The 9,823-nt window shown below is 36.0% G+C and overlaps 1 protein-coding gene across 1 annotated transcript; it reads right to left on the minus strand.

Moving 5' to 3' along the window:
• Positions 1–1,563: 1,563 nt before the first annotated feature.
• On the minus strand, positions 1,564–9,805 carry dnajb11 (DnaJ heat shock protein family (Hsp40) member B11). Its single transcript, XM_030124976.1, has 10 exons — positions 9,623–9,805; positions 9,016–9,172; positions 7,566–7,663; positions 7,137–7,269; positions 6,844–6,986; positions 4,664–4,746; positions 4,518–4,575; positions 4,299–4,410; positions 4,018–4,177; positions 1,564–2,751 (listed from the first exon to the last, which is right to left on the minus strand). The coding sequence occupies exons 1-10, from the start codon at positions 9,694–9,696 to the stop codon at positions 2,687–2,689; spliced, it is 1,083 nt and encodes a 360-aa protein (XP_029980836.1). The 5' UTR covers positions 9,697–9,805; the 3' UTR covers positions 1,564–2,686.
• Between the last annotated feature and the right edge of the window lie 18 nt (positions 9,806–9,823).

The raw sequence follows: 9,823 nt of genomic DNA on the forward strand, positions 1-9,823 counted from the left end.
CAAAAGTCTTTGGCCAACATTAGGTTTGTTGGTTTAGTAAAATTCTAATTACCACACATATGCACTTCTCAGACTCTATATTAAGATATGATCTGGATATATGGGAAGTATGCACAGCAGTACAAACAAAAGTTTCAGGGAAAAAAACAGCTTCTATGAACCAGAGAGGTAGTATTTAGTCACATGTATTTAACTCTTTTGTCCAGACAATATGAGGTTTATTGCATTAATATTTCCTGCTGTTTTATACCAGGTTTCATTCGACATGTCAGATGTTTCTGTTTGTGCTACTTATCAAATGGCCAGAGGTCACACTAAATAGTAACTGTAAGCTGTAGTTTTTTTCTGTTTTTTATGTGTGTGTGTATTTTAAAACTGTGCATTTCTCCTGTATTTACTTGTTGTATCTGAAGAGAATAAGAAATAAATGTGTATGCTCATTTCAACCCCTGCAAAAACAGCAAACCCAGAGGTGGCCTAGGACTTTTGCACAGTAATGTATTTATACATTTATATATATATATATATATATATACACACACACACACACATATATACATACACATATATATATACATATATATACATATATATATATATATGTATATATGTATGTATGTATGTATGTGTGTGTATATATATATATATATATATATATATATATATATATATATATATATATATATATATATATGAAAGATGGATTTTCAGTTTTTGCCAAGCACCCCTGACTCCACAATAAGTCTGCTTCAACACCACACAACAGAATTGTAAAATTCATCCGAAAATCCTACTTCTGGCCCAGTCCCAGGGGAGAAGTAAACTATTAACATTAGTTATTGTGGTTTCTTTAATTAGTGGTGAATGTGTGCTGTGATTTCACTTATTCACTATCCCTGTTTACTGATTATTTTCATTTGTCTTCAAACCATTAAATCATCTGTAATAGTCAAGTACATCAATGGAAATCCTTAGAAAATAATTCAGACAATAAACTGCTGACTGTCTCTGCTCTAGCCTTCATGCCATTGCAGAGGCATTTGAAAAAAAACATCCACCACAAATTATATTTTCTACAACTCTATTAATTATATAAATAAACAGTTAGGATAGGCCATTATTCCAGTCTCCCAGGCTTTGCTGTCTAAATTACCATGAATACAGGTGAATCATTTACAAAGCTTTGATCAAAACCAAACTAAGTTTAAAAAAAAAACAAAAAAAAAACAATCTCTGTGAGAGCATTCTTGCTGAGGAATAACTTATTACATATGGTAAATCCCTCAATTACAGTCAAGTTATACTCTGCTCTAAAGCCACACTTTCTCCATGGCCACATCTATCTGCAACCATTCTGATGAGTCAGTCAAAGCCTGTATGAAGTGGTCAGTGCCTTAATGTGATGGGTTCAACTAACACGGTCAGCACATGGTGAAAATTCCCCTACCATCACTTGCAACCCTTGTCTTACAGCAGATTTATCACTCACAGCGGTAAGAGTAAAGTCAGGTTTTACCTCAGACTCTGACGTCACCTACTGGTGAATTTATGGTATGACATCTCTTCAGAATTTGTAGAAATCTTTATTTATATAATCGGTCCAAAGAACATAATCTCCCAGAACACTCACTAAAAATAGTCAAATAATTCACAAGTAAGGCCATGATACTCAAAGAATTTGGAGGCAGCATTGCAGCAGATACTAAAAACAATGGAGACGTCTTAAATGAAGTTAAACCATAAAAAGTTGTGAACATAAGGAAAACAAAGGAAGCAATTTTTTTTCAGGTCAGGAAAATTATAACATCCAACAGGGATTGTGATATTATAAAGTCTCAAGTCTCTTTGAGTTAGATTTGATCCAGGAAATAGTGTGGGACTGTGTCAGAGGAGAGTGAAATGAAACAAACCTTTAGCTGTGACACTGGAGGAACTGCTAACATATTCAGCCCACATAATACAAGTAATAAAATTTCACTGTTGAAAGAAAGAAGCTCATCTCTTGGAACAGTGACCCTATAGGATGTAGGCAATCCTCACATCACAATGTGCCAAATGCAAACACAAACACAAACAAAAAAAATATTTTTTCTTCCTCATCTATTTACAGAGTGTCATTGAACAAGAATTTGACCAGTGGAAAAACATTTCATGACTCAACAGCTGAAGTCCTTCGCTGTACATTCATAAAACTAATTAAAAAAAAAGACCAAACTTCAGGTTTGCACATGTTGGCGAGAGTTGTTCAGAGGTGGTTTGGGGATTTTTCATTTCAGATGTCCAGTTTTTCAGTAGCTCATTCTTCAGCAGATGTAACAGTGTTGAACTGTTTTCTCCAAGATCCTATAGTGGCAGACACAGAACTAGACAAAGTGGGCCTGATCTCAACACTTAACGTTGAAGAGAATATTTGTGTTATAATATTGGGACATAAACAGTACAAAGACATTGCATCCTTTCCATGTATATACCTCAAATAAAACGTCAGTAATTATGTTACTGCTGTAAAAACAAATTGGACTCAAGCCCTCCTGAGAACTATCTGAAAATAATAAATACACCCTGGCCAAAGTTACGGAGCACGCTCCTGTTGGTAGAAAGTGTCTGTGTGTGTGTGTGTGTGTGTGTGTGTGTGTGTGTGTGTGTGCGTGTGGCAGAAATTCAGTCCAGGCTGTGTCTGATGGTGTTAGTATCCTTGTAGTCCATTGTAAACCTTTTGTACAGATCCCTGCTTCAGAAGATTCCGAATACCTGCAACAGAGTGATAAATGTTAACGGCAGCACATCAAAAATCTTTATAATTTTAAAAATCTTTACCTATGCAAACATAAAAACATTTTCAGAGCTGAGAGTAAAGCATTTATCTACATACAGTTCTCAACTCTAAATACACAAATTAAAATTCTGCATTTTTACAGTTGCTTGAATCCTCTACCAATGCATTATTTTTTAGGAAAATTACTTCATTTTAAAAAGTATTAAACTGAGGCGAAGCCTCTTGAGAATATGATGAAAGATGACTCATCTGATCATATCACTTTCCCACATCCGTCTCTCTACCCTCTGTTACTCTGTGTATGATTTGACGTTGTGTATCAATGTACTTTAAATGTCAATATGGAAACTGACTTTTTTTTTCTATTGCCTTTTTTTTTTTTTTTTTTTTTAATTTTGCATGACATAGTGATGACTGAGATAAGGTCACTCAGGATGCATGTTAATGCTGGGTCTGAAAAGAGCCTCTGATTATGTGATTCACTCACATTCTCTCTTGTGGAAGAGTTGTTTTGTTGATCCTTACCTGTTACACTAATGTACAGGCATCCTCCTACCAACATGTGCACTGGAAATCCAGTTTTTGACCAGATTTACTGATCTTTGTGTGGAAATTTTTTGCCTCAAAGACATATTGCAATACAGACATCATAACCAAATCACCAATGACTCTTTACATCTAGATGTAATGCACTGCATTAGGATTTATGTTTTTTTGTAATGTTAATGTACTGTTGTCAATCACACAGACATGGGCAATGAAATAATTCAGACAGTTGAAAACTGATTTTTTTTAAAGCCTTTTCTAAATGGAGGGGAGTTCATATTTATCTGGCTGTTTGTATTAATTCCTAAAAAAAAAAAAAGAAGATTCACACTTCTAATGTCTTTTCCGTAGATCTATATGCAGATGTCACTTTAGTCATTGTTCCTACTGAAACACAAACCAGTTGAGAAATATTTTTGATTGAAATTCCTGCCATATGTGCCACAACCCTCTTCATAAGTTACTTATATCTTTTCTTCTTTCCATCTTTATCTGAATCAGGTGGGCCTGCTCAGCCTTTGTATACAACCACAGAACACTCCTGGAAATTAATTACTCTAACTGAACCATGTAATGCACCTGTGAGGAAGGATCTGTATTTACTATGCTTATTCAGGTTTTACTTTGACATGGAAAAATCATGTAGAATACAGATAAGTGACAGACTAGCGTCTCTAAGCTTTGCCCAGTCTCACCATCTTTCTGCTGTTCATCCAGTTGTGTCTGAGGAAACTCTACATCAAAGGTGATTATGAGGGAACCACGGATATTAATGTTGTCAAAGTTTGGCAGGCCTTCTCCTTTCTTCCACATACGTGCACCAGGCTTAGTGATCTTGTCTCTCACTATATGGACCTGGAAGGAGATGACAGGTCAGCCATTCACTTCAACTTGAACTCTTACTTTCAGTACTGCATTAATCTTTAAAAAAGGTTTGAAAGCTGATATAACTCCATAACATTAACTTTGAACAGACCTTATGGCCATCCAAATGAACAATGTCCATCTCAAAGCCAACCAGTGCCTCCACCAATGAGATTGTGACATTTGTGTACAGGTCGTCTCCTCTGCGCTCAAACACTGGATGTCTGAAAGAAATGTATCACCATATCACTAATACAGTTTTAACCTTTTTCAACTGATACTTGGCAATTAAGTGACTTGTTTCATGCAATACAGGCCAAGTTTTTCTTACTTCAAGACTTTGATGCGGAAACGCAGATCTCCAGGCTCGCCATCAATGTGTGGTTCCCCTTTGTGTTAAATGTAAGATCTTAAGTGCATGGAATTAAAAAAAGAGTTTTATATATAAATTTAATATAAAGCTTCAGGTATCCTTACCTTCTCCGATGAAGGGGTATTCCATCTCATCTCTTACTCCCTGTTCAATCTCTACCTCTAGCGTTCTCTCTTCATTGACAAGTCTGTGATTAAGAAGAAATGTACATACACAATGTGAATAATTACACAAATCATATTATTTGCAGCAAATCTACAAATTGGGTCCAGGTACTGACTTTACACTAGACAGGTGTGAACACACTGCTCTCAGCCATAACATACTTGCACAGCTTCTCCAAATCACTGAATCAGATTTGGAATGTAATCTAACCCACATCAAATATAGACAAATGAACATGCATATTTCAAGACTTGCAGATGTTGAAAACAAATGTACTTTTACTGGACTATACAAGAAACTATAACTCAGGAATTATTTAGTTGCCTGTACTGTTGACAAATTTTGAGAATTGTATATTGTGTAAAAAAACACAATTATCATAGTAAGTTGATTTATTACAACTCTATTACCACTGCAAGGATTAAAAATATATGCACTATTGTTAACCTTATTTTACTCATGGAAAATGTCATATTCATAAAGTTAAACTTCTGAGCTCAACACCATCTTTTAACGGTTAGGGTTTAAGGTGTTTTTAATTAAAACTGAATCCATTTTGAGTCTTTCAAATTTGCAACAAATAAAAAAAAAAAAAAAAAAAAAAAAAAAAAAAACTTTAGCAGCTACAATTCACTCAGAAATGTTTGTCTGGGAAAAACTGTACTGAACATACAGCATTTCAACAGCCAAGCAGAATTTAATACAATTCATAGAAAAGCATATAACCTCCCACCCAATGGAGAGAAAAAAAAGATAGTTCATAGGTAGTTTCACCCTGTACTAATCAAAGTGGATAAATCAAGCACTGTTGACAATGAGTGTGAAGCCAAGGCAATCTTACTACCTAGAGTTACCAACTTTTTTCCTCTGAGAAGTAGTTTGGGAAAAGGAAAGTGGCCAAGAGCTATGCATGTTTCATATTAGTAGAAACATTTATCTGTATAACCGATCTCAAACTAGCTGAACAGGCTTCTTTTGTATGAAAATTTATAAAATGTTTGTAACAATAACATTTTGGATCACAAAATCTAGACGCTATCAGCCAGAACGTCCTGGGAAAAGTGTGGTGAAGTGGTTCTCGGTGTTCATATTTGTGACCAAATTATATTATCCTACATTACTCCACATGAGTGTAATATTTTTTGCCTATTACTGGCTTGGTTGTTTTTGCAGTATTGTCAAACCTGGTGTGTTCTAGCCTGCTGAGTTCACTTAAGGTGACAGCATCACTGATTTAACACATGTGACGGCAGCGTAACTTGACGGCTGATGGATAAATAAACATTTTGAATCAGAAGGGGCTGAGTTAGGAAAGATAAACAACCTCCAACATTTAAATCTTGTTTTCTGGATCTTTTACATCATTTAACATTGGAAAAAATCAGATATTCTATAAGAAGATGTGCCAATAAGTTTTTCAGTACCTGGCAACCTTCCCATAAAAGAGGTAGATCCCTCACTTATTCCACAGTAGCCTTATTAAAATGAGTCTGTGACTAATATCTGTGTTCCTTATTTATTTATTCATTTTTATAACTATTATTGTCAATTATCTTTTTTTATGGTGCAACAAGGTGGGAATGTTCATGGGTTTGGGTACAAAAAACAAAAATGACTGTACTATGCTTTTCTGAACGACTTGATATGTAATAAAAACACTTTGAACAAAAAAAAAAAAAAGAAGGGGCTGAGTTGTCTGTGGGTTAATTGGGAAAATGTAAACCAGATTATCATGTGACTTTCTGTAAGAGAATTTACTTATTCTCATTCATAAAACCTTCAGTGAGCTTCTGAGATGTGACTAGTGAACCACTGGTAACTTGTGCTGGTTGGAAACCTCTGATCTACATTATTAGAACATAACGCGCTGTATACAAATATCCCTCAGCCAGAACGGACAGACAGATGACAAAACTATTACAATACCCCTTCGGCCAGTCAGCTGAGGGGTAAAAGCTGAGATTACCGTTTTTAAAAACAGAGTAGTCCCCAGTGTTTGACATGTGACTGATTAATACATTTGGTTGCGCACAAAACTTTGATACAAATTTCCTCTTTCTTGTGATAATAACTGTATGGCCGATTGTTGTCAATAAATTTAAAAAGATGAAAAACTTACTTTACATTGGGGCACTCGTCACACACCATCTCCTGTGTCATCTGGAAGCGACCAGGTCCTAGCTGCGTTGTTCTCATCTCCTGTCTGCAGTTGCACTTTCTTTTGCCAGGGGCTTCTTTAGCTATAGGCTTGTTACGTACCACCTTTAGCACAAAGTGGTGCAAGACCTCACTTAGAAATTGGCTGACTTCAAAGATTACAGTATTTCGTTCTAACATAGATTAGCAAATTGCTAATTCAGAAAAAAAATTTAAAAAAATCCTGAGACGTTGCTGCAGAGGAAACCACCTCACCTCAACAAAGTTTCCAGAGTACACCTCTTCAAGTGTAACCTCCAGGTCCAGTATGATGTCATTCCCTCTAGGAATATTCCTGTCCTGTTGTTGCCGGTTGCCTCCAAACATGAACCCAAAGTCACCAAAGAAGCTACAAAGGGGCATTGTAAAAAAATAAATTAAAAAAAATAAATAAACAAATGGGATTTTGTTTTGCTGTTGTGATACAGTTCGTCCACAGTGCCAGTTCCAATGAAGAGGAATGTGGGAGTATTCTGTATTCTTCAAAGCAACAAGAATACAGTTTCAGCAAGCAGATTTTGGATATTTGTGGGTGGCTCAAGCAGTGAAATAACATGTCTTTTTAAACTTATGTCCTTACAAGAGTCATGTAGCTGCATACACAAAAATATGCCAATGCTACTAAGATTCCCTCAATAAACCAACCTGGAGAAGATATCGTTGTGTGAACTGTGGTGGCCTTCTTTGAGCCCATCCTCTCCATACGCATCGTACTGTTTCCTTTTTTCTTCATCTGAGAGCACCTATGATATAGCACTGTGTCAGTTGTTTGCATTTCACACTGTCATGAAACCCAATACCATGAGCACCTTTTCCTGTGCAGTATAATCCAATACAAAAATTACAGAACCAATCTCATGTCTATATATTTTAAGGATATGATAATAATAATAATAATAATAATAATAATAATAATAATAATAATAATAATGGATTAGATTTATATAGCGCTTTTCTATGAACGCATACTCAAATTTGAATTCTATCACATTTTCTTTTAACTGTTCCTTGTTTTAGGAAAGTTATGTATGATAGTTGTTATGGCACTGATCACATCACCTGGATATTTTAAACAAAAATGTCAGGATTTGGTGAAAAAGTCATATTGCAATTGTTGTAGACAATACAATATTATGATCTAAGTGAATTTGCGCAGTGTCAGTGAATCCAAAATATCTTCTTAGACAAAAGGAATCATTAAATGGCCTCTGGGATTATATCACTACACAAGTTGAAACTGTGCGGCTCTACAATCAAATGTTGAAGAATGTCATTTGATACTAAATGTCAATACGCACAGAACAAACCTCATTGTTGTTATTGCATGCAGTATGCACACTTTGTACATTTTTATATTTTGGTTTGAGTAAAAAAATGCCAGGATGTTGAAACATAAAACTAAAGAATTGAAAGAGGTGACTTATGTTAAACCACAAGTAACAAATAGATTTACATTTACATTATGAAACTGCTTTGATTGTCAATAAACAACACTCAGATAGACAATGAAACAAAAGCATTGTACTGCAATATGTAGTCTAATGTGACAATACAATTGTATTTTTATGACAACGGACTGTGTGTGTGGAACCAATATGAAATACTGAAAACTCTAGGTTATATTATTTTTCAGATCTCCTTTAAAATTATTGTTAAACCTTCAGCTCATTATATTTTCAGTGTATGTGTGTCTCCACAAATTTTCCACAGAGAATCGCTGTGACTTTTCAGTGAAATGAGAACATTTGATACGGAAACACCTGGAGTGTCTAAGCCCACTCCCACTCGTCCACGTCTGGTTTTTCTGAATGCAAACGGTGCTGCGTAATAGCCAATCAGATACAGCCACACGGTCTAGACGACCAATCACAGCGCCGGTACGGTTTCCAACAACAACCAAATAGGCAGTACAAAGACTTTTGTATCAGTGCTTCAGGCGCTTCCGCACACAATTTAACATTATCATATAAAAGCCTACTATACTGTATCCTACCAAAGACATAAAACACGTATGAATGAAAACACGTATCGGGGGTATCTTCATATATATCCACACACACACAAAAAAACAAAACAAAACCAGGCAAATACCCACCTCATAAGCTGCCCCCAAATCTGCAAATTTATCCTGAGCTTTTGGGTCGTCTGGGTTTCTGTCCGGGTGTAACTGAAGAGCCAGTTTTCTGTAGGCCTTCTTTATGTCTCTCACCGATGCACTCTTACTCACTCCCAAGATCTTGTAGAAATCTCGCCTTCAAGGAAGATAAAAGAGGTTATGAAGCATAATGACATGTATAGCAAGTGTAAAATGTGCATCTGCTATCACCGTTGCTACGTCCACAAAAGGAACAGCTTTGATAGCGTCAGTATTTAACACACCATCTACAATATTTATGAAAAAAGGAAGCTCAGTATCTCTATTAGCTAGGAAGCTAACGCTAACTAGCTAGTGTTTGCCAACCAAAACATGGCCGATGGAGTTATATTCAGCAGTGGTCTCTGTAATATAAACGCTAGATAACAACTCTTAACAGTGAAACACAAGAAAACACATATGACCAAGTTATAACCTATGTTCTAAGTGTGTTTCAGTCCTGTCCACACATGGAGAACGGGTCTAGACCAATCACAGTGGAACATGTGTACCAGCTGGAGATGCTGTTTCACCGTTGTAAGCTACTATCCGAGAATAACCGACTTACCCCGCAAGCACCATTGTGACAACATAAAGAAGAAGGAAGCACATATGGCACAGATTCATCCCTTTGGCAGCCATAGGTCCTGAAAATTGTACAAGAAGGGCCTGGAGAATAACCGGCTTTTTGAAGGTTGGAGCCTGCTGCAAGTCAAAAGCCTTCTTCCTCCTGTCACACAAGCCCCTCCCACTGGATGTCGGCAAATCC

The sequence above is a fragment of the Sphaeramia orbicularis genome, chromosome 21 (assembly GCF_902148855.1).
Source record: "Sphaeramia orbicularis chromosome 21, fSphaOr1.1, whole genome shotgun sequence".
Taxonomy (NCBI): domain Eukaryota; kingdom Metazoa; phylum Chordata; class Actinopteri; order Kurtiformes; family Apogonidae; genus Sphaeramia; species Sphaeramia orbicularis.

Excerpts from the sequence above, each read along its gene's own strand:
- dnajb11 (XM_030124976.1), bottom strand. The coding sequence starts at position 9,696 with ATGGCTGCCAAAGGGATGAATCTGTGCCATATGTGCTTCCTTCTTCTT. Across the intron at positions 4,747-6,843 it reads GACGAGTGCCCCAATGTAAA|ACTTGTCAATGAAGAGAGAA; the intron begins GTAAGTTTTTCA and ends TCTTAATCACAG. Across the intron at positions 4,178-4,298 it reads TTCATTTGGATGGCCATAAG|GTCCATATAGTGAGAGACAA; the intron begins GTCTGTTCAAAG and ends ATCTCCTTCCAG.